This window comes from Saccopteryx leptura, chromosome 1, assembly GCF_036850995.1.
Source record: "Saccopteryx leptura isolate mSacLep1 chromosome 1, mSacLep1_pri_phased_curated, whole genome shotgun sequence".
Taxonomy (NCBI): domain Eukaryota; kingdom Metazoa; phylum Chordata; class Mammalia; order Chiroptera; family Emballonuridae; genus Saccopteryx; species Saccopteryx leptura.
The window spans coordinates 226,379,183-226,406,903 of NC_089503.1; the positions used below are offsets into that span (position 1 = coordinate 226,379,183).

A 27,721-nucleotide genomic window follows, 5' to 3' on the forward strand; every position below is an offset into this window, starting at 1 on the left:
CCTGGGTCCTCAGCATCCCAGGTCAATGTTCTATCCACTGCACCACCACCTGGTCAGGCTGCCTGAGCCTTTTAATTAGAGTTCTTACATATTGTTTTATTTCTATTAATACATATATATGTTTTTATAAAAAGTAGACAATGCTTTTGAACAATGATTGCAAACTTAAAACCAGACAAAAATGAGCTTAATTAGTTTCCAAACTTGACTAGTTAATTTTTAGGCATATTTACCTTCAGTCAAACATGGGCTTTGCTTGTTTTATTTTTAATGGTTTAATCATACCATTCACACAATAGTGTGCTCTTTTCATATAATTTTATTGAATATACATTAATCCTAAATTAGTTCTTTACTTAATTCTGTTGTATATTGTATTGCATCATGTCTATATAATCATTTATATAAATATTCACTTATATTTGGACTTTTGAGTTATTTACAAACTTTTATCAGTAAATACTATTATGAATATATTTGTGCCTAAACCTTTAACTATATTTATTATTTTTCCCATATGACAGTCAAATAAGAAGCAAGTTTTTACTAAAAAGGGCAGATATATGTGAATGATCTTTTATGCTAATCACCGTTTTCTACATGCAAGTTACACTTAGCAATACAGTAATATAGAAAAATGCCAATCAGATTAAACACTCTTTAACATGATGCATTCTAATTTGTCAAATAAAATGGCATCTCACTGCTTTAGTTTTATTTAGTTGAAAATAATAAGATTGCATAGTATATATATTTTGGTGCACATATATGATACAATATTCAAATCATGCAGAAGTATATATAGTAATAAGTGAAAATTTTCTTTTAATTTTTTTTTTTTTCATTTTTCTGAAGCTGAAAATTTTCTTTTATAAGCATCCATAACACTTTTCTTTTTAGGAGAATAGATTGATGAATAAAAATCTTTCAATTAATTTTTTGAAGTAATTACATATATCTGCATTAAAATATATAGTATTCCTTTTAATCTGATATGTACTTATATATTTAAAAATGAACAGTTTTGAAGATACCTCTGTATCATTGCTAATACGTTCTCATTTTTATTTTATAACTGCAGTATGAAATTTCACTTGGTGGATATTTCATGGTTTATTTGAACATTTTTCTACTGTTTGACATTTATATTATTTTAAAATTTTTCTTATTACAACTTGTGCTGCATAAATATGCTTGTGCATGGTACTTTGTAGTTATTTTATGAGCATTGATTAAGGGAAGATACTGTGAGACATCATTGCTTCATTAAATCAGAGTCATATTTTAATTTCAGAGGTAATAACAAATTATCCTCCAAAAAGCTGAAAACAATTATGTTTCCACCAGTAGTATATGAGAGAACATATTTAATCACATCCTTACCGGTATTGAATCTAAACTCACTTTACTATTGTTACCTGCAGATTAGTAGAAATAAATAACTCAGGTTTTACCTTTAATTTATTTTCTTAATCATTTGTGAAGTTTTAAATCTTTTGATATTTGTTGGCCACTATTGCTACCCACCTCATATGAGGAATGGCTAGTACTCTAATATCTCCTAGTCTCAATGCCTTTGGGTAGTCCACTCCCATGTTGACCAGGTGATTTATGTTAATAAGACATATGCAAACATGAGGCAAGAGCTTTAGCTCTTGGAATGCTGAGTCACCTTTTAAGGAAATTTTGTATAGCATCCTTAGAAATCTTCATATTCTGACTCTTTTTTTGCATAACAATTTCTTCTTCATTTCATTTCTCTCTTTGTGCGCTATATTGTCAACAGTCAAAAGGCCCTTCCTTCAACACATTGCTTACAAACCTCAACTGAATATCCAATTTCATCACTCCCAAATTCTGTTTTCCAAAAAACACTATAACTCTAATAGGATTCAACCAAGTCCTTTGCCACTTTATCACAAGGATTGCCTGTTCCTCTAGTTTACAATAACAGACTTCTCATAACTGTCTGAGACCTCATCAAAACGGACTTTACCAACCACATTTCTCCCATACTGTTCATGATTATTTATGTATTCTCGAAGATGGAGGCTTTCTCTCCAGTTCTCCTCTCTTGCTTCTGAGCCCTCACCAGGATTGCCTTTAGTGCCCCTTCCAGACAAGGTCGGCTTTTTCTAGCAGGCACCTCCAAACACTCCCAGCCTCTGCCTATCGCCCTGCTCCAAAGCTGCTTTCCCACTTTTGGGTGTTTGTTCCTGCAGCAGCTCACTTCACGCACCAGTTTCTGTCTTAGACAGTTCAGCCGGCTTGAACTGTGTGCCTTAGGTAAGAGGGGTAAGAGGGACTGATTTAAGAGGAGGCTGGAAGCCAGAGAACAGTATGCCAGCACACTTGGGTACGGTGAGGACCCTCGGCCTCGCTTGCAGGCTGTTTTCTTGCTATCTCTTCCTATGGCCAAGAGAATGATCATCTCTCAATTTTTTATAGAAGCACTAAACTCCTCATGAAGGCTCCATTCTCATGACCTAATTTCCTTCCAAAGGGTTCACCTCCAAATCCCATCGCATTGGGCATTTAGAGCTTCAATATATAAATGTGGTGAGGGAGGAGGGCATAAACATTCAGTACACAGCAGTTATTAAAATTATTTTACCTATAACTAAAAGGAAAGAGACATTTTCTATAACTTTACCAGAAGTAAGAACATGCTATTTAAAGAACTATTTATCCTCAGCTCCCAGGCCCCACGCTTGAACCAATCAAGCCTCTGGCTACAAGAGGGGAAGAGGGAGAGAAACAGATGGTTGCTTCTCAGGTGCACCCTGACCTGGGATCAAAGCCAGGACGTCAGCACACCCGGCTGACAGCTATCCACTGAGCCAACATCGCCCCAGATGGGAGTTGCCAGGTGGATCCTGGTCGGAGGCATGCAGGATCACTATCTCCCCTCCTCTCACTTAAAAGGAAAAAAAGAAAAACATTTATCTCAGGTGTGGGGAAAACAGCTGTGATTGGCTTGCTCACTGGTTTACCCGGCTGCAAGCACTTTGCACAATTAATGCGTAAGCACGTGGCAGAGAGCCACCTGTTTGTCTATGCAAAGCTATGGGTGCTTTCCCTCAGGGGTGATTCTCCCAGAAAGCACCAGACACTGCGAGGTGGTGTTTCCTGATTTCCACAGGGTGGTAGTTTTCCTGATCCCTTACCCTCCACTGGGAAAAGTGGTTTTCCTTTGTTTATTTGCTCACCTGACTCTTCGAGCCTCCAATAAACGGGAATGGCCATAGACTCCGCAGTTTCTCTACCATCTGCCCGAATTCATTGTGAACCTGCCTTGCCTCAACCACCAGCATTACATCAGGTTAAAAAAAAAAAAAGAAGAAAAAATTCAAGAATTTTTCTTCTTCCAACTTGAAGTTACAATATTTCTCTTTATCAAGTGTCAAATGATCCCAGTTAGAAACTAAATGTATCTATTAGTTTCTGTCGTATCTTTGGATATTCACCGGACTTGAGTTGTTCAGACACTTTGGTCAGGGAAGTCTGTACTTGCATTTTGAATTGTATCCTCAGGTACACACCCTATCATTCTCCATCACATTTTCTGTCCCAGGAGGCTGACTAATATGGCCTCTGGTTTGATTGACATATGAGAAGCCTGACAAGAGATCTGCATGAAGAAGGACAATGGGAGTGAAGTATGTCATCCCCACCCCTCTGCTACTTGTCTGCTGATTTGTAGGAGACCAGCTATTTCTTGAGATGAAAGGTCTCAGCCCCTGACAAGAGACACCTCCCCACATAACTCTTTCCCTCCAGGGAATAGCAGGGACAACAATCTTATTGTTACTTTCCTTGTATTACTGTACTGTCCCTTGTGATCAATTCCTATTACTCTGTAAACAATCTCTTTACTTCACCCTCCCTGATTTATTCTAATTGGATTTTCTCCTTTTCCTTTGGGTATCTAGCTTAATATAAACTGTTTTCAAGTGAAAGCTTAGCATGACAAAAAAGCTGAAACAGGGATGTAGCTATACCCATTCCTCCTCTAATCTCTGAAGAGTTTTCCTAAGCAATCTTTGAAAGTCCAGGGTATACAATTATAAGCACCCATTGCTTGACTATAGTTACATTAAGAATAGGAATTATTATTTATTCTCCATTTTCTTCATAAAGTTTTACAAAGCACATTGAACATAGTATGTTTGGAATAATTACTGAATTTGACCACAGAGAATCCAACTCTGATCCATTTATCAACTCCAGTGTAAAACATACCTTAATCAGAAAAATGGGTGAGATCAGGGAGGCTGTTATTTTCAGATTTTCATGAATCTGAAAGCCAAGTTAAGAAGAGCCGCCAAACTTTTAAAATGGCATCTTAGGGCATAATGTCATCCCCCCCCCCCCTTAAGCTCTTAGCTCTTCAAAAAAGAGGTAGAGAACTTTTTTGGTATTTGAAATACAGTTTGTTGTATACAGAGGCTCCTCAACTTACAATGGGTTATTATGTCCTGATAAACCCATAGAAAGTTCAAAATATCATTAAGTTGAAAATACATTATATATGATACCATAGAGTATCAGCTATTTATCCTTGTAATCATAGGGCTCACTGGGATCTGTGTAAACTGCAGCTGCCCAGTGTGACGAGAGAGCATCGTGCCATATAATGCTAGCCAACAAAAAAGTCAAAATTCAAAATCAAAGGACAGTTTTTACTGAATGTATATGGCTACATACCCTTATAAAATAGGAAAATCTTAAGTCAAACCATTGTAAGATAGGATGTAAGTATATGCTGTGTATATAATTTGTAATAATTCTTTTTATGTATGTCCAGTTACTCACTAGAAGTGATAGAACTTTAGCACTATCTTAATTCTGTCAAGCAATTAGATGTCTTGAATATACTGTAATTAAAGGATGCCTGTATGTCTCAATGCTTTGTAGAAAAAAACAGAGTTCCTACATATCAGAGAAATAAGATATCAGAGAAGAAAGAAAGTAGGGAATTTAGTATTCAGAAACACATTCTACCTTTTTTTAAGGAAAAAAAAAACTAAAAGTTAAAGTAGGGAAGAAGTGATGTAGCTAAAGTCTTTAATATAGAATTTCTATGATATACTTGTAAAAATCAGGTAAGAAGGCATCTTGTGATCCATTGTAGTTTCTTCAACCTATGTGAAAACAGAAAAAGTCAAAGTACTTTCATATCTCAAACACATCTAAGCATTAAGCTATTCAGAAACTGTCCTTGTTCTAGTTATAAATATTCCCCAAATGTGTCAATTCTGTTTCTCTGTGCTTCCCCTCTCCCGAGTATGAATGTGACCACTCTTTATGAACAGCTACGTTTTACTGAGCTATTTATGTGAAGTTCAGATAAAACTAAATCCTCTGGTGCTTGAATAGGAACAGCATTCAATCTTTTCTTACAAGGGTCAGTCTGGGATAATAGAAAACAACTAAATATAAAAGAATTCATAAACTAGTGAATGGATAGCTCGTGTCAGATTTATGGTGTGTTTCTATGAGAACTCTGTCAGCTGTAACACAGTGGAAGATGTCATTGCAAGAGCCCATTGTTTATGTGAGTTTATATATTGATGATGTGGGAGAGTTATACTTTTAGTTTCTTATCTATTTGTCATTTATTACCTTCTAATTGGAATAACAGGATACTTATCGTGCAATTGGAAAACAAGCTATTAATAATCCTACTCACCTTTATTTATGAAACACTAACTACTTGACCCTAGATTTTCATTATAGATTTTCACAAGTTTTTGTTTTAGATGTAGATTGCAGTAATGTTGTTTTATAATAGGATAGAGTGGCTAATTTAATGCCCCAAAACATTCAGTCTCCACTCACTGTCTCCCATTTGCATCCATTGATACACATGGAAAGACTTGTTTTAAAATCTGGGGAAGTACAGGTGATAGGATTTGAGTTAGGAGATAATATAGGAATGGAGAGGGAATATATTGCGCCCTTCCCAGCTTCTAATGTAGGGATTGATCCTAAGTTTATTTTTAACATTGTGGGAATAGTAGCTAAACAGAAAAATTAATAATTTTTTTTGGTTTTTCTCATCCATGGATTTTATTTGACTCAGAATGGGAAAATGATGCTACTTAAGGAGTAAATCAAGGACAAGTTCTATTTGTTGAGAATTTGTTGTTTGGCTAATAATAAACACACTGACTCCCATCCTCAAAGCAAGCTAGTACTTTTATGCTCACCCTGCTGAGAAAAACTGAAATTCATGGAAGTCAAGGACATTATGTAAGGTCATGTATCTGTTATTGTGGAACACTGGATCATGAAACTAAATCAGCCTAGACTGAAAACCTTTACTTTATTGAAAGCACCTTCTCTGTGTCTGAATCATTTTAGCATCCCACCTTAAAGCACGAAAAGAATAATTAAAGTTGAGCTTTTTTTTTACAGTACATGATGTTTCCCTTATATTGAATTGATTAGGGTGACACTGGTTAATCAAATTATACAGGTTTTAGGTGCCCAATTCCACAACACATCATTTGTACACTGTATTTTGTCCACCACCCCAAGTCTGCATTCATCACCATTTCTCCTCCTTATCCCCCCCAGCAATCACCACACTGTTGCCTGTATCCATGAGTTATCTATATCTATTTTTTAATTTCTCAATCCTTCCACTCTGCAATACCATCCTTCCACATAGCTGTAAGCTCTAAGCATTTAGAAAATGAAAATAGTTTGAGAAAACAAAATGTTCTAATTCTCCTTACCAAATCTAACAACAATTCTACTTAATGCCATGCTGAGCAATGGCCACATTTTCTTAGTTGGGTTTCTTTTTTCCTAATAAAATAAGTGATTTCAAAATTAACTTTTAACTTTCTCATTTTTTTCAGTCTGCAATTTCTTATACACATTCTGATAAATATTAGACAAACTACGTTAAACCAAGCACTATGCAGGATTTTATTATACTAAGGAGGCATGAAAGTTGAGAGCCTTGTAAATATTAATCACAGACTAATGAACAGTGGGAGGTTTCTGCATATCAATCTGTACTAGAGGGAAATTTTGAATTAGAGACACTGCTTCCTACCCCGTAAATCAGTAGTGAAAAATTGAAGGCATTCTCATGCATCTGCTTATGTAGCTAGATCTCTAATTCTAAAGGAGCATGCAGTGTGGATGTCAAAATAGGGATAATTTTATCAACGCACATGGAGTTTTTACATTTTTTACCAAACCATTTCTTTTTCATTTTAATTACTTCCAAATGAAGTTGGATTATATCACAACTTAAGTACATTCTTTAGTATCAGAGTTACAATAGTTCAACAGTAGTTAAAGCGTGTCTGGTTTTTCCTCATTAGTGTTCAGGAACCACTGCCCAAAGGAACTAGACTTAAGGTTAAGAGGATTGAAATGCCATAACTTGGTCAATCACTTTTATTAAATGTGTATATTATAGCCCTGGCTGGTTGGCTCAGTGGTAGAGCGTCGGCCTGGCGTGCGGGGGACCGGGTTCGATTCCCGGCCAGGGCACATAGGAGAAGCGCCCATTTGCTTCTCCACCCCCACCCCCTCCTTCCTCTCTGTCTCTCTCTTCCCCTCCTGCAGCCAAGGCTCCATTGGAGCAAAAGATGGCCCGGGTGCTGGGGATGGCTCCTTGGCCTCTGCCCCAGGTGCTAGAGTGGCTCTGGTCACGGCAGAGTGACGCCCCGGAGGGGCAGAGCATCGCCCCCTGGTGGGCAGAGCGTCGCCCCTGGTGGGCGTGCCGGGTGAATCCCGGTCGGGCGCATGCGGGAGTCTGTCTGACTGTCTCTCCCCGTTTCCAGCTTCAGAAAAAAAAAAAAAATGTGTATATTACTGCTTTTGCCTTTGAACACATTTATAATGTATAACAGAAAAAAGACAGTACATTTAATCATAATTTATAATTTCACAAATAATAGACACAATCGTACATCCACACACACATTCTTAATGACTGTCCATTAATGGAAAAGCATCCATTTTAAATAGAGTTACTTATTTATTAAGACAAGGAAGAGAGTGGATAATATTTAGCATTTTATGATGTTTTTGTTGCTGACAAAAAATGGGACTCAGTTTTCAGTTTGAGTGTTTTTTTAATTCTTTAATATTTAGGTAGTATTTAAAACCTCCACTGTGCATTAATACTTTAATGGGAACATTTAGAAGTAATTGTTAATATGTTTCTTTGTAACTGTAATCAGAACAAAATTTTATCCTGAATAGGTATGGTATGGGCTGAGTTTACTGAGCAAACACACATAATTATTAAGGACATAGGAAAAGAGAAAATTCCAAGATACAAGCCAGAAATGCTAAATGTCATTTTAAAATACACTAGGAATACTACTTTCAAAATTATTACTTTATTCCATTGCAAGTAAATATAGAAAAAGTTATAGTTACTAAATTAAGTAATGGTATAGCATAATTCTAGAATTAGGCATTGGTTACTATCTTGTTTTTAATTTTTATCACTAAAAATTTCTACTCATTGTAAGCAGGAGTTTATTGGTCTCCAAAATATTCCAAGTGCTTTGTATTTGAATATATAAGACATCTTTTTAAAGGAGTAACTATACACTTTTAGTTGTTCTTCTGTATAGAAGACTCTGTACTCTCTGATATCAAATAGTTTCTTCATAAATGTTCATTTAGTTAAAATTATAATATGGTACCCAGTTGTGTGTAATGTAAAAACATAGCAGTTATAATTTTATTTTCTTAAAATACTTTTGTTTATGCATTCCCTGCTTACACAATTACAAGACTAATTTTTGGGAAAATTCACTTTATTTTTCTGATATTAAAAATATAAATTAAAAATATATAAATTTATACTTTGAACTTAACATGTGCTTATATCAATAGTTACAATTTTAAGAAGCTATTACCCTGGATGATCCATATTTGTACATTATATATAGAAATGGTTATTTTTTACATAAATAAAACTGTATGGATTACCATACTGAAAATGAATTGCACAGATGACAACATAATAGAGTATATTTAGAGGTTTTGTTTGTTTTATTTTGCTTTGTCTTAATACAATGAAGTTATTTTTATTTATAAAAATGTAACAATATTTCTGATTTTTATTTTTATAGATATTTTGGAAATATTAGGAGGTGCTTTAATCAATATTACTAACAAAAATAAAAAGTCCTTCACATTTCTATTGGCCAGTATATATTTTAGATATAATTTTGTATAGTAGTTTCTATCTTAATTTACCTTATTAACCTACTTATCTTTGATAGGAAGCCTCAATGTTATAGGTCAGGGTTTCAAAATATATCTAACCTTGTGACAGGGACTTCTAATACTTTGCAATTAGTATTCAGGACAAATGCTTTGGAAAACATTAAAGTAATTAAAGAGGTCATTAAAACAAATTTTAAAATATTTATTTTTAATTAAATTTAATGGAAAATGCCAGAAACTTTTAAAGTTTAATATTGTTCAATATAAGATAACCAATAGAATGCAGATACATCATTAAAAGCAATAGCAATATAAGCATGCAAGAGTAAAAAACGCAACTAGTATTTAAAATGTACAAGTGTTAAAATCATAAAGGTGATCCTAAAATGTAATATATAAAAGTCTAATAGTTGTAAATCAGAAAACAATATATCTGCATCTATTAAGGTAGTCCTGTGAGACAGATCCAATGAGAAAAGTGTGGATAATTATTTAAATGGTTATGTGTTAGCCTGACCAAGTGGTGATGCAATGGATAGAGCGTTGACCTGGGATGCTGAGGACCCAGTTTCAAAACCCTGTGGGCTCACTGGCTTGAGCGTGGGATCATCAACATGACCACAAGGTCGCTGGCTTGAGACCAAGGTCGCTAGCTTGAGCAAGGGGTCACTGGCTCAGCTGGAGAGCCCGGTTAATTCATGTATGAGAGCCCGGTTAATTCATGTTAATTCATTTTCAATGAACAACTGAAGTGCCACAATGATGAGTTGATGCTTCTTATAGCTCTCCCTTCTTCTCTCTTCTCTTCTCTTCTCTTCTCTTCTCTTCTCTTCTCTTCTCTTCTCTTCTCTTCTCTTCTCTTCCTCTTCTCTTCCTCTTCCTCTTCCTCTTCTTTTTTCTCTTTTCTCTTCTCTCTTCTCTCTTTTCTTTTCTCTTCTCTTCTCCCCTCTCCATCCCTCCCTTTCTTTCCCTTCCCTTCTCTTTTCTCTCACTAAAAAAATAAAAATAAGTAAATTAATAGTTATGTTTCAGATTTATTAGGTGATCATAAGACAGTAGAAGAAGTAAAGGAAGTGAGTGAAATATATATACACATTCTTTATTGTTTCGTTTTTGTACCAGTTAACCAAGCTTGTTCAATATCAGAAAGTTTAGTGACATACGAAATAATGTTTACTTTCTTACTGTCTTTGTCAAAGTTAAAATTCATTGTTTCAATTAACTAGATATATTGCTTTTAATTATTTTGCTCTCTACAGCATGAATTATAATTGTTCAGCTATAATGAAAGAACAACCTGGAGTAAGGAGGCGGGCCACACACTTTCAAGTTGAAATCTAACACAATGTAACACAAGTTGCTACACAGCCTGGCAGCAGACACCTGGACGTGTGACAGCCCTTTCCACCTGTCCACCGTGCGTCTTTTTCCAGTCACCACTCTGTTTTCCTGCCTAACTTTAGTTTTTCATCTTTTCAGGTTTGGATTTATTCTTCACAAAGATGAAGCTGCACTGCAAAAAATTGATCTTGAGACCATGTCATATATCAAGACAATTAACCTGAAGGACTATAAGTGTATTCCTCAGTCGCTGGCGTACACACACCTGGGAGGATACTACTTTATTGGCTGCAAGCTCAACAGCACTGGAGCAGTTCCCCCACAGCTCGTGGTGGACAGCGTAACCGACTCAGTCATTGGATTCAACAGAGATGTGACGGGCACTCCATATATCTCTCCAGATGGGCACTATCTTGTCAGCGTTAATGACCTTAAAGGTCTTGTCAGGGTCCAGTACATTACCATCAGAGGAGAAATACAGGAGGCTTTTGATATCCACACGAATGTGCACATCTCCGACCTGGCATTCCAGCCGTCCTTCACGGAAGCGCACCAGTACAACATCTACGGCAGCTCCAGCACGCAGACTGCGGTGCTCTTCGTGGAGCTCTCCTCGGGGAAGGTGAAGATGGTCAAGAGCCTTAAGGAACCTCTCACGGCGGAAGAATGGCCTTGGAACCGGAAGAACCGGCAAATCCAGGACAGTGGCTTATTTGGGCAATATCTGATGACACCTTCCAAGGACTCTCTCTTTATACTAGATGGACGACTCAATAAGTTAAACTGTGAGATCACTGAAGTTGAGAAAGGAAATACAGTGGTTTGGGTTGGCGATGCCTAGGAACCCTAATTAAATAATTATCAAATTAAGAGTTCGCCAGTACATTGCACTCAAGTCACTGTTTAAATTTACAGCTTAATTTTTTAAGTTTATATCCTAGTCAAACATAACTAACTTGGTTGGCCCAAACAGGTTTTTTGTTTTTTTTTTTGTCATAAAGAAAACACACACTTAGTAACATAGGTTAATTAGAAATTTTTAAGACAATATTTAATGAGAAACTATATTAATCACAAGAATTCTATCTATAATTATGGTTTAAACCAATAAAATAAGAATTTATGTACTTAAACCATTGCAGGGAATTTCAGATGACTTTCAGCACCATTTTACTTCAAGGGTGGTTTATTGGTTTTTTGGGGGTATTTTTCTCTCTGGGTTTTTTTTTTGTATGCTTAAAGCAGAAATAAAAGGTATTGTGGAACCCTAAAATTTTTAAGTCAAAATATTCTGTCCCATTCACTGTTTATAATCTTTTGTGCCTTGAAGGGAATGTCACAAGAGGAAAAGGAAAATTAAAAGCTGCATAATGAACACTTATAACTATACATCCCATCATTAAAAGAGAGATGTTTAACATCTCTTGCACTAAATCCTGCCTTTCGTCATTTGCTTAATGGAGTATCATTTGAAGGCATAAATTGGCCTTAGGTTGTATGCAAGTGAGGAATTCGATTTGACACTTATGGTGCAGCAGGTTTTGGAAAATGGGGAAATGGGAGGAAAATATAAAAATGTTTGCAATGTATTCACTATTCATTTTGCTTTCAATCACTAGAGTGTATTATGTTTATAATGCAAATTTGGAATGTCAACTGCTTATAAATGTTTATTATTAGCAGAATAGATTTTTTTTTCGTGTAGCCCAGTGTTGCATCAGCAGGAAATCTCATTTCTAAAAAGAGAAGCATAATTTGTCTGCTTAGAGTAAACCCCATATAGGGAAATTAACATGAAGGAGAGACAACTGGCTAGAGAACTGATGAGTAGTGTTTAGGAGAATTAGTTTACAAATTAGGATTAGGGGACAGCTCCACAGTGATGAGTAAAGATGTATGGCATTGCCTTTGCCATTTAAATGTAACCTACCAAAAACTTTATTTTCTAATAACTTCCCTAAATGACTTCTTTTCAATTCCTTCATAATCCTTAAATGACCCACTCACTAACTGTGTGCTGTAGTTTGAAACCTAACTAAACCTCTCATTTGAGACACTGCATAGAAGTAAAAAAGTATTTCTTTTTTTTAGGGGTAAACATAAAGCCAGTGGAAGTGGATTAGATCTAGAGAGTTGGCTTATTGAAATAAGCAGATAATTATAGAATTAAACAATAGCTTACTTATTTTGAGAAGCTACTTACTTAATTTTTTGCTTTGTTGCTGCTAAAAATGCTAATGGACTGTTGAAATGACCTCCATTTACTGAAGGTAATCCAAGAAGGTCTTTTTTAAACACAAATTTTACTCAAGTTTCAATTGTGTAAAACTGCTTAGAAACCTGAAATTTTATAGTGTGTAATATCTTCTGTGTATATAGCATCCTGAACTGTGTGATACAATAGATTTCTTAGCTTAAGGAAACATTCTGAGGTAGATTTCATAAACAACAAAAGTCAGTTTATGTTTCTACTTAGCTGCTTTCCTTTTTAGCAATTTCCTTCTTTGTAAACATGAACCATATAAAGTGTCCGTGATCTAATGATTTAATGTAATTCAATGTAAGTCTTTCTCATACTCCTTCTTTGATAGCTACACCATGTGGATGCTCTGTCTATAGATGCTGCTTGATCAAAGGAGAATAAATCTCTTACATTTTAATCTTTGAGAGTTCAGTCCATTGTTTTAATGTGCAGACAAATGTTTTGGTTTTCCTTGTATTGCTTCAAACAGTCTGGTATTCTGCATTATTTAAAAAGTGATAGGATGTGGTAGAGGGTGATTAATATCAATTAAGATAATTTATTCCCTTATAAAATGGAATATTACTAGGCTGTAAAAAATGAAAAAAGGAAATTTTACCTTTTGCACCAACATGGTTGAACCTGGAGACTATTATGCTAAATGAAATAAGCCAGTCACAGAAAGACAAGTATGATGTAATTTTACTTATGTGCAGAATCCAATGAACAAAATAACAAACAAAATGAAACAGACTCATAGATACAGAGAGGAGATTGACAGCTGACATAGAGTAGGGGGCGTTGGAGAGCTGGGTGAAAAAATTGAGGTGATTAAGCAAAGAAAAAAAACTCAGACACAGACAAGAACATGGTGAATAGTAGAGAGAAAGGGGGTGGAGGGAGCTAGAAGAGGGGAAAGGGCGAATAAACAATGGAAGGAGATGACTTGGGGGGGTGAACGCACAAAACAATCAACAGATGATATACTCTGATTTATATACCTTATATCTATATAATTTTATTAACCAATGTCACCCCAATAAATTTAATAAAAATATTTTAAAAGCAATTTAGTTTGTCTTTGTATAAACAATTCTAAGTTGCTATATCCCTTCATATACATGTTTAAAGCAAGGAATTTATCCTTTTTCCGGTGTCTATTTTTTTAGAATCCTTTCTTCTGCATTAACCCTTTGAGTAGTACGAATGTTCACGTGCCACCTGACCACCCAGAGTACGATCAATTTATTTTAAAAATGTGTAAGGCAACATTAAAAAAAGGAAAATGTATGTTTTTCTTGTTTCCATAAATTGGTTATCAAACAAAGATGATTTTAAGTTAATAAAACTGGAACTGAACTATTTTATTTTTGGAAAAACAACTCACTCCTGGGGGTCAGCGAGCATGAAAAAAATTCACTACTCAAAGAATTAAAGGAGTGAGTACAGAATGGAATATCTAAAGTAAAAAAGGGAAATCCTTTTCTTTCCACATCTGTATACCATTAACCAAACAAATACTTAGCCACTCTTTTAAACATTGTAAAATAAAACTGACATTTGTGATTCTTTGAAAAAAGCAGATGCAATACCATATATTTTGAGGTAGATATTTATTTTATTGAGCATGGGGGAAAGAAAGTAAAAGCAAACATACACGGCATCAGCATTATTATATGCACATCCTGATAAAAGTATATTTCAAATAATGATTTCATCAATAATGTGTAAAAAACTATAATAAAATGATGTGGTAACTGCTCTATCAAGGAGGTCTAACATCAAAGAATAAATTTTTAATAGGTAAAAAAAAGTATAAAGTGATAAAACATGTTGAAATGATTTTTTTACCTCATGATAATTTTTGGATGCAACAAAGGGCATTACATGAGAAAAGGTGTGAAACCAAGAATGGGAATAAGATGTAGAAGAAGTAAATATTTATATAAGGAAAGTGATATAGATAAGGTAAGAAAATAGGTTCTCATCAGATTTTGGAAGGAGGTGAGAAATAAAACCAATTTAAAGAATATGAATGAAATCAAGACAATAGGGACCAACAATTACTTTCAAAAAGGGAAATGGCAGTTAAAACAACACTTTTAAATTTATTATTATAAATTTTTTATCTATTTTTTTAAACTGACCTTTATTGAGGTGACACTGGTTAACACAGGTTAATACAGGCTTCAGGAGCTCAATTCTACAACACATCCCTGTAACCGTATTGTGTGTCCATCTCTCCAAATCAAGTCTTCATCTACAACTATTTATCACCCCCATGCCTTTTCCACTTCCTCCCTGCTCCAACCCCGCTACCCCAGCAATCTCCACACTGGAATGAAGATTTGAATGAAGAAAAAGGGAATTAGAGGACAAGATATAAATTGGGAGACCACTGCCACAATGTAAGTTTATGGTTTTTAATAATCTTTAATATGACAATTATTGAACACATTAAATTATATATTATAAAATAGGGCTTGTGAAGGAAACATACTTAAAATGGCAAATGGATAAATATTAATCACAGAGACAGACATGAAAGGTCTCAAACATAACATCCTTAATAGAAATAAGAAATTCAGGAAGAAGAAACAGATCTAGGTGAGAGAAAAAAATTTTTTTTTTATTTTTATTTTTTATTTTTCTGAAGCTGGAAACGGGGAGAGACAGTCAGACAGACTCCCGCATGCGCCCGACTGGGATCCACCGGGCACTCCCACCAGGGGGCGACGCTCTGCCCACCAGGGGGCGATGCTCTGCCCCTCTGGGGCGTCGCTCTGTCGCTACCAGAGCCACTCTAGCGCCTGGGGCAGAGGCCAAGGAGCCATCCCCAGTGCCCGGGCCATCTTTGCTCCAATGGAGCCTTGGCTGCGGGAGGGGAAGAGAGAGACAGAGAGGAAGGAGAGGGGGAGGGATGGAGAAGCAGATGGGCGCTTCTCCTGTGTGCCCTGGCTGGGAATCGAACCCAGGACTTCTGCACGCCAGGCCAACGCTCTACCACTGAGCCAACCGGCCAGGGCCGGTGAGAGAAAAATTTAAGTAAAAGACAAATTAAAATACTGGGCAAGGGAGTATATTTTTAAAAGAGTGTCATCATGTATAAGAAACCAAAATAATTTTTCAGAAGTCATTCCACTTTCTATTTAATTATATCGATGTAAAGTTAAAGCATTTTTTAAAAATATGCAATTTAAAACCTCATCACCTTTCAGATCCCACTCAAAAGTCTGTTACAGGATTTTGTTTAAAAAAAAAAACAAAACAGGTGAATTGACTGAATTTTACATTCACTAGTTAAGAGTTTACAAAATGGCCTGACCTGTGGTGGCGCAGTGGATAAAGCATTCATCTGGAACACTGAGGTCACCTTTTCAAAATCCCTGGTTTGCCTGGTCAAGGCACATATGGGAGTTGATGCTTCCTGCTCCTCCCCCTTCTCTCTCTCTCTCTCTCTCTCTCTCTCTCTCTCTCCTCTCTAAAATGAATTTTAAAAAAGTTCTAAATAAAATTTTACGAAATGAAATAGTATGTTCAATCATATCTGACAATGTAATTTTTTGTGTGTGTATTTTTCCAAAGTGAGAAGTGGGGGGCAGCAGACAGACAGACTCCTGCATACACCCTACAGGGATCCACCCAGCATGCCCACCAGGGGGTGATGCTCAACCCATCTGGGGCGTTGCTCTATGGCAGCTGGAGCCATTCTAGTGCCTGAGGCAGAGGCCATGGAGCCATCCTCAGTGCCCCGAGCCAACTTTGCTTCAGTGGAGCTTTGGCTGTGGGAGAAGAGAGAGACAGAGAAAAAGGAGAGAGGGAAGGGTGGAGAAGCAGATGGGTGCTTCTCCTGTGTGCCCTGACTGGGAATTGAACCCTGGACTTCCACACGCCGGGCCGATGCTCTATCTCTGAGCCAATCAGCCAGGGAAGACAACTTAAATTTTTAAAGTGAGAGAAATAATAAGAAAAATATTATCATCATGGAAATCAATATAATTTAAAGTAAAATCACAATGTACAGCCCAACATTACACTGCTAGGAACTTGTCCATGGTCACTTGTCCATGTATAAATATTTATCATTTAGCTGTTCTAATATGAATGGGTAATGAGAACAAAAGCAGTATCTATCAAAAGTCTCTTTTTACATTTCCTCCAAACATTTACCTTCTCATCATCCTAGGACACTGTCTTTACAAGAGCATATTAGCATGGTTTTATTTATTTGCAATTAATATATCACATAATCCTATTAGTAAGTGAATAAAGTGCTTGGCTAATATTCATCAGTAAAATGTACCCACTGCACAGCTATTTTACAGTAATTTACAGCTATGGTTGGTGAATTAGAAAAGTTTTAACGTTTGTCATTTTATAGTAGAGTTCAGGAATCATAAAATTCTCAATATGCCTATCCACTTTGTCTATATTCATTTTCACAATTTTATTAACATCTAACATGCTATATAATTTACTGTGTATTTGTTTATTAGTTGCATAACCCTATGTAACACATTCACATTATGCAACCTAATGAAAACAGTGGTTTTTAGGGCTTTGTATGTAGTAGGCACATATTAAATAGTTAATAAACATATATGAGATGATTGAAGTGCTATTTTAATTGAACTCAAAATATTAGTCTTTATAGAATGTAAGTTTAACTTTTTGAGAATCTCAAATCACTACAGCAATGCCTTGAATGTTATTAAATGGTGATAATTAAAAGTAGCAACATTCCAGCAGGTGTTTTCTATTTAATATTCTCCAATTCTCTAGTGTATTATAGCTAATAAACATATAATGAATATTTGGATAGATGAGGTCTTTTTAAACATTTGCCATCTCAAATTAAATGTAATTGCTATGTAAACATGATGCTTGTTTTCTGAAAGATTAATTCTTTTCATATAATATTCAACTCTAGATTAATATACATCATCTTTTAATTATTTATAGGCAAATCATCCTTTATATATAAACCTTGCCACAAGAAGCATGCTTATATTAAATAAAAATATAGCATCCTGCAAAAATATCAGCATATTTTGAGATAAAAATTTGTATTTCTTGTTTAAGATGAATCCATCAAGTCAAAACTTTATCATTAATAGTTGAAATTAATGACATATATATATATACATATGTGTGTGTGTGTGTGTGTGTGTGTGTGTGTATAATTAGCAACAGATATATAAAGAGAGACAAAGAGAGGGACAGATAGGGACTGCCAGACAGGAAGAAAGAGATGAGAATTATCAATTTGTTGCAGCACCTTAGTTGTTCATTGATTGCTTTCTCATATGTGCCTTGACCAGGTGGTTACAGCTGAGCCAGTGACCCCTTGATCAAGCCTGTGACCTAGGGCTCAAGCCAGCAACCTTGAGCTTCAAGCCAGTGATCTTTGGGTTCAAGCCAGCAACCCCTCACTGAAGCTGGTGAGCCCACGTGCATGTCAGCGACCTCAGGATTTCAAACCTTGGTCCTCAGTGTCCCAGGCCCATGCTCTATTCCAGGGGTCCCGAAACTTTTTACATAGGGAGCCAGTTCACTGTCCCTCAGATTGTTGGAGGGCCGGACTATAAAAATAACTATGAACAAATCCCTATGCACACTGCACATATTTTATTTTAAAGTAAAAAACCAAAACGGGAACAAATACAATATTTAAAATAAAGAACAAGTAAAAATTAAATCAACAAACTGACCAGTATTTCAATGGGAATATGGGCCTGCTTTTGGCTAATGAGATGGTCAATGTGCTCCTCTCACTGACCACCAATGAAAGAGGTGCTCCTTCTGGAAGTGAAGTGCGGGGTGGGGAGGATAAATGGCCTCAGGGGGCCACATGTGGCCTGCGGGCCATAGTTTAGGGACCCCTGCTCTATTTGCTGAGCCATCACCTGGTCAGGCAACAAGTATTTTTAAACTTCTATTATTTGATGAATTTATGTTTCCCCCAAAATGCAACATGATATAATAATGAGCCTTGATTTCTCACTCTTTGTCATCATGCACTGTTATCCAACTATATTCAATCTTTCTTTCCATTATTGTTTCAGTTTCTATTTTGCTAATATTATTAGTTATGAATACTTGGACCAAGTGCCACCGTCCAAATATAATTATACTGTTTACAAAACATCATAGAAAGATATAACCAATGTACTTACTATACTTGAAATGCTGAGGTACGTTATTTAGGAATTGTAATTTCAAACTGTCCCAGATAATTTCACACTCAATATTTCTTCACTAAAAGTTTTTCTATTTTTAAATACTCTTAATTCTTTTCTATAAAGCTCATTATTATGATATATTTGTTTAACTTATAAAAACCAAGCTGATCTATGTTTAATAGTCCAAGTTAGGAGAAATACACTTAACACGGAGGACTGTGGAAGAAGTTATAAGGAAGATACATAGAGTCTGTGTAAGGTATGAAGAAAGGTTACCTATAGATCCAAGGTAAGTAAATTTAAGGTTCACAGTTTAATAATATTATAAAAAGTTTTAAAATAACCATTATTGGTAATGAGATTCATGCTGATTTGATTTATAAAAGTTTTGGGTCGCAATATTAGGCACCCTGCTACTTGGTTTGTGTTAATTCTGTAATCTCATTGTTACTGGAAGAGCTTCTATTAAGTCCTCCTTAGGTTTAGAGTATATCCATGTCAATATTTTGCCAGAAAAAAATTATTGAAATGAAAGTATTCTCTTGCTTACTACTGGCAGATAGCAGAGACTAACCTCTTGATCATGTCAGACAACGTTACCAAATGACTAAAATATACATTATGAAATGGATATTATCCAGTATGTTGAGCAAAAATTTGATGTCCATAGCAGCCCACTGATAAGGCAGAAAACCCACCCTAGTCTAGACAAGCCAAAAATACTGAGGCCCTGTTCAACTTTGCCCCAACTTATTTTCATGTTGAAGTCTCAGTCAAAGTAAAGAAATTCAAGAAGACCAAAGACTACATCAGCCTACTGTCACCCAGAGAAAAATGTGTCACTGTTTCTACCTCCCATTCTAGAGTGGTAACCAGATTATGCAGAGGAGAAGCAAGCCATAAGAACAAATAACTTTAAAGTTACCCTAAAAAAAAGGACTTTGTTGAAATATTTCCAGACAAACAAACCGAAATTATATACTGCTTATAGAACTAAAAATAAATTCTTAAGGAAGTTTTCAGCATAAGAGTACATGACCCACAAATAGTATGCAAATCATCTAAACCAGTGGTAGTCAACCTGGTCCCTACCACCCACTAGTGGGCGTTCCAGCTTTCATGGTGGGCAGTAGTGGAGCAACCAAAGTCTAAATAAAAAGATAGATTTAACTATAGTGAGTTGTTTTATAAAGATTTATTCTGTCAAACTTAGCAAAAATCTGACATAAATTCTTGGTAAGTAATTATTATTATATGCTTTAACTTGCTGTAACTCTGCTTTATAAATTTTATGAAGTAAAGTTACTTCCCTACTTTATAAATCACCATTACTGTGGAATCAGTGGGTGGTTAGAAAATTTTACTACTAACAGAGATACAAAAGTGGACAGTAGGTATAAAAAGGTTGACTACTCCTGAACTAACTGAAAATGACCTTAACAAATTATCCAACAATTGCACTTTTAAACATTTATTCCCTGAGAACTGAACTGTAAGCTTTTTACTTACAGAATTTTGAACATGAATGTTTATAGCAGCTTTACTTACAATGGCCCCAACCAGAAAGTTTATTTAATGCTTTTCAATGAGTTAATGATTTCACAAACCATGGAAGCTCTATATCATGGAATATTCCTCAAATATTAAAAAAAAAGTCAAACTACTGATAAATACAACAATGTAGACAACCTTCAAGAAAATAAAGCTGAATGAAAAAAGGCAATCACAAAAGAACACATACTGCATGATTTCATTTATATAACATTTGTTAAATAACATAATTATAGAAATGGGGTGACTATTGACTACCACGGTTAGGAATGAGGTGGAGTGGATAGAGCTATAACAGAGGGAGTTTGTGATGGTATAGTTAAGTATCCTGATTAATGGTGGTTACAATAAGCTATACATGTAAAAAAATTACATAGAGCTACACACACATGTACATGTATAACTGTTGAGATAGAAATAAACTCTACCTTCTGAATAAAGGTAATTTCCTGGTTTTGATGCTACATTTATAGTATGCAAGATGTTAAAATTGGTGGAGACTCTATGAAGAATATGCAGGATTTTACTGTATATATCTTTATAACTTCTTGTGAATCTATAATTATTTAAAAATAAAGTGTTTTAAAATTTGCATTTATATTGAAATAGAGTACTACATTTATATTAATGTCAACTATTATGAATGTAGTGAGTAAAATATATATTTGCCAGAATGAAAACCTTGATTTACAGTCTAGTCCTGTAGGTTCTTATTTTGTGACACAACCCTGGGAATAAGTGTCATTATGAGTGTCACTATGTTCCTGAAGAAACAGAAGCCAAAGCCAAGAGGTGGCTGTGATAGTCACATATTTTCTAAAACTATATATCATTTTTAATTTTTATTTTTATTCATTGATTGATTTTCAGAGAGAAAGGAAGAGAAACATTGATTTGTTGTACCACTTATTCATGCCATCATTGGTTGATTTTTGTATATGCCTTGATGAGGGATCAAACACACCAACTTGGAGTATTGGGAGAATGCTCTAACCAACTGAGCTATCCTGTCAGGGTATGTATTTTTTAATAAAATTCTATGTAAAATTTAAATATATTAGGTTGAAGAAATTTGCAGAAATATTTCATTTGATATGATAATGCAGCCATCAGAAGGCAAACAGTCTTTAGAGCTTTGATGTCTACAGATTGCCCTGTTCCAAAGAGAACTTCTGTGTCTTCACTGTCCCATGCATGGCCACGTGTCACCTGGGATTGGTGGACACTTGAAATGTGGCTAGTGTGACTGAGGAATAGTACTATATTTCAGATATAATTTAAGTTAATTAAATTACATTCATTGCATTTTAATTTAAATTTTGGTGTCAACTACATATGACTACTATCTTCCGTATTTGACAGAATCAGCCATTAAATTCTAATTTGAAACCACTAACTTGACCCTGATTTATTAATGTCACCCCATTAAAATTTAAAAAAAAAGAAAGAAACTATTAACTTAGTGGAAACAAGCCTTCTGATTGAGCACATAAGATATCTGGCTTCCAATATACATTGTCTGTTTTAGTACTTCTTATCTGTGTAATCCCTATTAGGCCATAATCTGTGTGACATTGCTCACATACCTTTGAAATGAAAGAATTACAACACTTTAAGGTCCATGTTTCTGTACATTATCTCATCTCCCATTTTATTTAAAATATTTATGTCTGCCTGTACTCCCTGCTGTACCACTTATCTTCATCTCAGTTGGTTCATATGCAATAGATAATATTTTTCAATACAAATTAGATTGTAACCCAAGGGACTAGAAAGCAAGGCTCTCTCCCTCAATGGCACTCGTGCTCTGTTAGAAGTGGTGCTTTTCGAAACGGATTGATTGGATCACAGAGGTGTAAATGCACTTTCTCCCAGAGTCATACATAGTCTTCTATGACTTCTGTCAGGTAGTGGGTGGCAACAAACTGTCTGACAAGACAGATTTTCAGAGCATACTCCAAGTGATGGGATTACAGAAAGGACAACATTTAAAAAATCAAATTAGTGTCAATCCTATGGTTCTTTCACACTAGAGGAGCAATTGCTTCACCTTACCGGTTTTACAGGAGATTTAACAAAGTAACAACACTGGCATTCTCTTCTTACAGAGATTAAGACAGGCTTTATTTGATATGTCAGGGTGTCTGTTTTACTGAGAAAGTTTCTTGGGATTTAGTTCAATTAAATTAATAAAGGCATGCTGACTCAGAATTGGATACTGTGTGTTGCCAGGAAACAAGGTGAATGAGATACTGTTGCTGTCCATAAAAAGTTTCCAATCTGGTGAGGAACAAGGACCAAATAAAATAAATATGTTGAAGTTGTTCAGCAACTCTTAAACTTTGTCAAATGATAGCTTGCAATTTTGTTTTGTAGCACTGCTAGTTTGAGCACTTGCTAATAGGTGTTATATAAATGTGATGTTATTTTGTTTTATATAGTTATATAGCTTCTTCCTCCAAATCAGCAAAGAATTACTTTATTTTTAATTAATTATTATTTATTATTATTGATTTCATTGCCTATATTAGCAGCCTTACTCTTTTAGCAGTTTTCTGTGTCCCTAGCTACATTGATTTATTGATCTTCAAATTCTGCTTTTTCTATGCTACTTTTATTCTTTTGTTCACCCATTTATAATACACATATTAAGTATCAACTATTGCTAGGCCCTGCTCTAGGCACTAGTTATACCCAACCAAAACAGGCAAAGACTCTTCTTGAAAGGGGTTGAGTACTAGTGTGTGTGTGTGTGTGGGGGGGGGGTTGGGCTGATGGAATATATTATGCACACTTTGTTAAGGATGGCGCTGCCCATGTGGAAGCCTGTCGCCCCAGTGATATTAATGTGTGTTGGGGGCAGGCTGTGGGCAGGCAGGATCCTTATAGCCTGGGGGTTGGTTTTAGGACTAAGCCTTTCCCACCCTTTTTGATGTGGGGTGGTGCAATCCCATCATGCCTCAGATAAGTGACTTTGTATTAGAGACTTCCTTATTTTGTATATTGGATTAAAGGTTTTGATTTCTGCACTATAAAGTGGGGCAGACCGGGAGCTTGCTCTCTCTCTCTCTCTCTCTCTTTCTCTCTCTCTCTCTCTGTTCCTGAAATTAGCATTAGAGAGGAGAGCAGGGAAAGGCCACGTGGAGGAGGCCAGGAGAAGCAGTCAAGATGGTGGAGTGCTGAGGGAGAAACCAGTTTGTGCAGAATTTGTGCAGAGAGAAGGAGATGGGGAGCAGAGGTGAATAAGTCTGATGAGCTAGAAATCTTTGATTCTAGGAAACTCAGATAAGTCAGTAGCTTTGTGAGCACTGAATGAGTGGGTTTTGGAACCCAGTGTGTGTTTTTACTTGCCCACCAGGTGCAAGCTAGGATTAAAGATGATGGCCCACCAGTTCGTGGCTCTGTTGTTTTATTACCGTCTGTCTGAATACAATGCAAACCTGCATGGGCCAGGCGGTTGTGATGGTGGCTGTGTATACTGGCTTTATAGGGGGTAATGGTAGGGAGCCAGGAGGACAAAATTTTCTTCTCTCTAAACTTTGCCTTCTTGCCCTGGCCAGGTAGCTAAGCATTAGAGCATTTTTCTCATATGCCCAGGTTTTAGGTTTGATCCCTGTGGAGCACGTAGAAGAATCAACCAACAAATGCATAAATAAATGGAACAACTAATTGATATTTCTCTCTCTTTTCCTCCCTCTCTCTTTCTAAAAAAAAAAAGTTTAGACTCTTTGACTCCTTGCCCCTGTGCTGCTGCTATTCTTCGTGGCTTCAAAAGCTAAGCTTTTGCCAATTTCCATTTCTATTTTCTGTGCTTTGTTATTTATCCCTTTCCAAGTGATTCTATTATTTCCATTTTAATTACTGTTGTTCTCAATCAGAGTGTACAGACCTCCCTGGGGAAAAGCATATAAGTTGAGAGACACACAGGTACACAAACATACTGATGTTAATTAAGTTAAAACATAGTTAGATGAGACATGGAGTTTCACACAGCTAGCCTGGGAACTGTTCCCCATAGTTATTAATGCCCTTTTTATCAAGCTTGGCAAGTTGTTCTCAACGCAACCTACAGTCACTGACTCCTTGCCTGGGCAGGTACTAAGCTGCTTAGAGCATTTTCCTCATAGGCCAAGGTACAAAAATTAACCCACTGGACATCTTCCAAGTTAAAATGTCAAATCTTACTCATTAAAATCATTAACTGTAGAATTAATTTACAAATACTGGTACAAATGAGCCACTGTAAATAGTTTGATCATGGTGTCACCGGAAAAGGCGTTCTTGCCCTCCTTCAAGATAAAAATCAAGAGAGGAGCCCAAACAGATTCAAAGGAAGAGATTTACTGAAACAAGGTGGAGGGAATGGTGAGAGGGAAGGAGCTCGATGCACCAAGGGAGCACACATTAGTGAAGATTGTGGCTCTCCAAACTGCTATAGCCCTGGTCTGGCTATAATATGGGGCTGAAGTCTTCACACAAGCACACAGCGGGGGGTTGCCTATATATAGGTCATGCAGGTGCAAAGCAGATTTCTTTCCCTTTCAGGTTCCTGTCCTAGGCTGGCTTCTACTGGTGCAGGTGCAGAGCAGAGTTTTGCTTTCCAGATTCTGAGAGTAAAAGTCTAAGATGAAGGAAAAAGTTACAAACATTTAGGACAAGCTCTGTTCTGAGTCTCATAGTGAAATTACAATAGTATGGTAGGGATAATTGTAGCCCAATGCTAAAGTGGTATGGGGATTTTAACCAATGCTGAAACCTTGCTGATGTATAGAGTGCCCTCCCTTTTCCCAGGTTTATGAAGACATACTTAGCAGAAACCTCTGATGTTACTAAAGCTCTAAGTAGCAGAACATTTAAAACAGTACCAACTCTTAAGAATACCTAAGAAAATATGACTTCCAATTAAAGAAATGATATATACAAAGGGTTTACATATAATAATAATAATAGTCCCTGGCCAGTTGGCTTAGTGTTAGAGCATCAGCCTGGCATGTGGAAATCTTAGGTTCGATTCCTGGTCAGGGCACACAGGAGAAGCAACCATCTGCTTCTTCCTCCCTCTCCCTTCTCCTTATCTCTCTCCCTCTCTCCCTTCTCCTCCTGTAGCATGACTGGATTGACTCAAGTACAATGGCCCCAGGTGCTGAGGATGGCTCTGTGGAGCCATGTCTCAGGTACTAAAAATAGCTCAATTGTGAGCATGGACCCAGATGGGCAAAACATTAGCCCAAGATGGAGTTGCTGGGTGGATCCCAGTTGGGGCACATGCAGGAGTCTGTGTATCTCCCCTCCTCTCACTGGGAAAAGAAAGAAGAAGAAAAGAAAGAATAGCAAACACATAGTTCTTTATACGTCTAGGTACTCTATTATACGCTTTAAGTATTTTAACCATTTTAATGTTCAGGACAACTCTAGGAAGTAGTTATTATTAAAATTCAATGTACTGATTAAGAAAAATGAAACACAGAGAGATTAAATAACTTGACCAAAGTGACACAGCTGATTGAAGGTAGAACTAGAATACGAATCCAGGATGCCCAGCCTCAGAGTCTCTGTTTTTAATCACAGAGAAAAGCGCAGCTGACTGGGGAATGATACACTGTTATTGATCTTGTTCAATGTAGCTTCTCCCATTAAAGTTTTGCTATTATAAAATTTTGCATTTACTTGTGAAAAGATCAGACAACCTTTAAAGTCTGTCCTAGCAAAAGATGAATTCTACTTTAATGATACTAATGTAGCATGAAAAAGTATAATATATCATGACAGATTATGGTACTCATGACCTATCCTTTGATAGAAAACATTGATGATATAATGTATAAGTAGAAAAATGACTTCTCTTTTTCAGAAGGCACATGCTATACTAAGATAAGTTGCTCAAAAAGAAAGAAAAGGCCCTAGCTGGGTAGCTCCATTGGGTAGAGCATTGACCTGATAAACCAAGGTTGTGGGTTTGATCCCAGTCAGGGCACATACAAAAATCAACCACTGAGTATATAAATAAGTAGAACAATAAATTGATGTTTCTCTTTCTCCCTCTCCCTTCCTCTCTCTCAAATCAATCAATAAATAAATTTTAAAAGAAGCAAAATTTTTAGAATAATTACTTCCAAATTTGACTTAAAGTGAGACATCAAGATGTGAAATTATTTCGATTTTGTTCAAACCAAATCCTTAAACTGGATATAATTTGAGGACACCCATCAAACCACATTAAAAGGATGTTTCTGATGAAGTTAACAAACTTTCCTAATCATTCAGTGATATTTAAGATAAACAGAGACTGGAACTTCCAGAAAAAAAATTATCAAAAGTTATCCGCAGTGTCTATAGTTTTTGTATACAATGACTTCTATAAATATTGCTCTGTAGTCCTTCTTTTGGAAAGACAGTGACTAGTCCGATGCTTGACATTGATTGAAACTGTCAGCAGGCTATGATCTACAAGATCCTAACATTTCTCAATACCTAAATTATGTCACAGGCTAATCTTGCTTCCAGGAACTGAAAAGGATTCCTGAATGCAAAGACCAAGGTGCCCAGTGAAAACACTAGATGGCGATGAGACATTATGTGCAAAAAGGACATGTGTACAAGGGTTGAGTGCAACATAATAACTACAAATGTCTAAAAGAATTAAATCCCTCCACAACACAGCCTGTAAATACAGATCCCTTTCTGGTTGAGAGGAGGCGTGCATTTGAGCATGAGCTCACCATTCTCCATTCCTCAACCAAAGAATAAAGTTTCTGCTTCTACTTTACTCAATTCAGTCTCACTTTACTGGCATGAAAGGCACTGGGCAGAGGGCCTTTGGTGTGTGTCCCTGCCCTGGAAGGGTTGGTAGCAAAACTGGTTCTATTCTTGAAGAATATAAAATGACTACCAAAAGAGATCCCAATAGTGTTCTAGGTGATATCAAAACTGCATTTAAACAAGAACGTTCCTGCTCAACAGAGCTGATCGTATATATAGAAAGAGTACATGCAATAGTATAATTTTTTTATAAAAGAGGAGCGGAAGAGGGACAGAAAGTTTTCAAAAAAATGTGGCAGATACCTTTCTCTCTGACCCTATCACCCCTTGTCTTCCCAGATGTCTGTGTCCAGGGATGATGAACCACATGGACTAAATCAGTGGGACTCTAGTCTTCTGTATGCACAGTAGGCATCCAGAATACCACACAGAA

The 27,721-nt window shown here is 36.1% G+C and overlaps 1 protein-coding gene across 4 annotated transcripts in view; it reads left to right on the forward strand.

The window, feature by feature from the left end:
* The window catches only part of FSTL5 (follistatin like 5), a 703,822-nt gene extending 690,608 nt beyond the window's left edge, over positions 1-13,214 (forward strand). For all 4 annotated transcript variants that reach the window (XM_066387204.1, XM_066387223.1, XM_066387213.1 and 1 more), the window contains one exon: positions 10,693-13,214. In XM_066387204.1, coding sequence (XP_066243301.1) covers positions 10,693-11,395 — 703 coding nt within the window. In that variant the 3' untranslated portion in view covers positions 11,396-13,214. The remainder of the gene's footprint in view (positions 1-10,692) is intronic.
* The last annotated feature ends 14,507 nt before the right edge of the window (positions 13,215-27,721 follow it).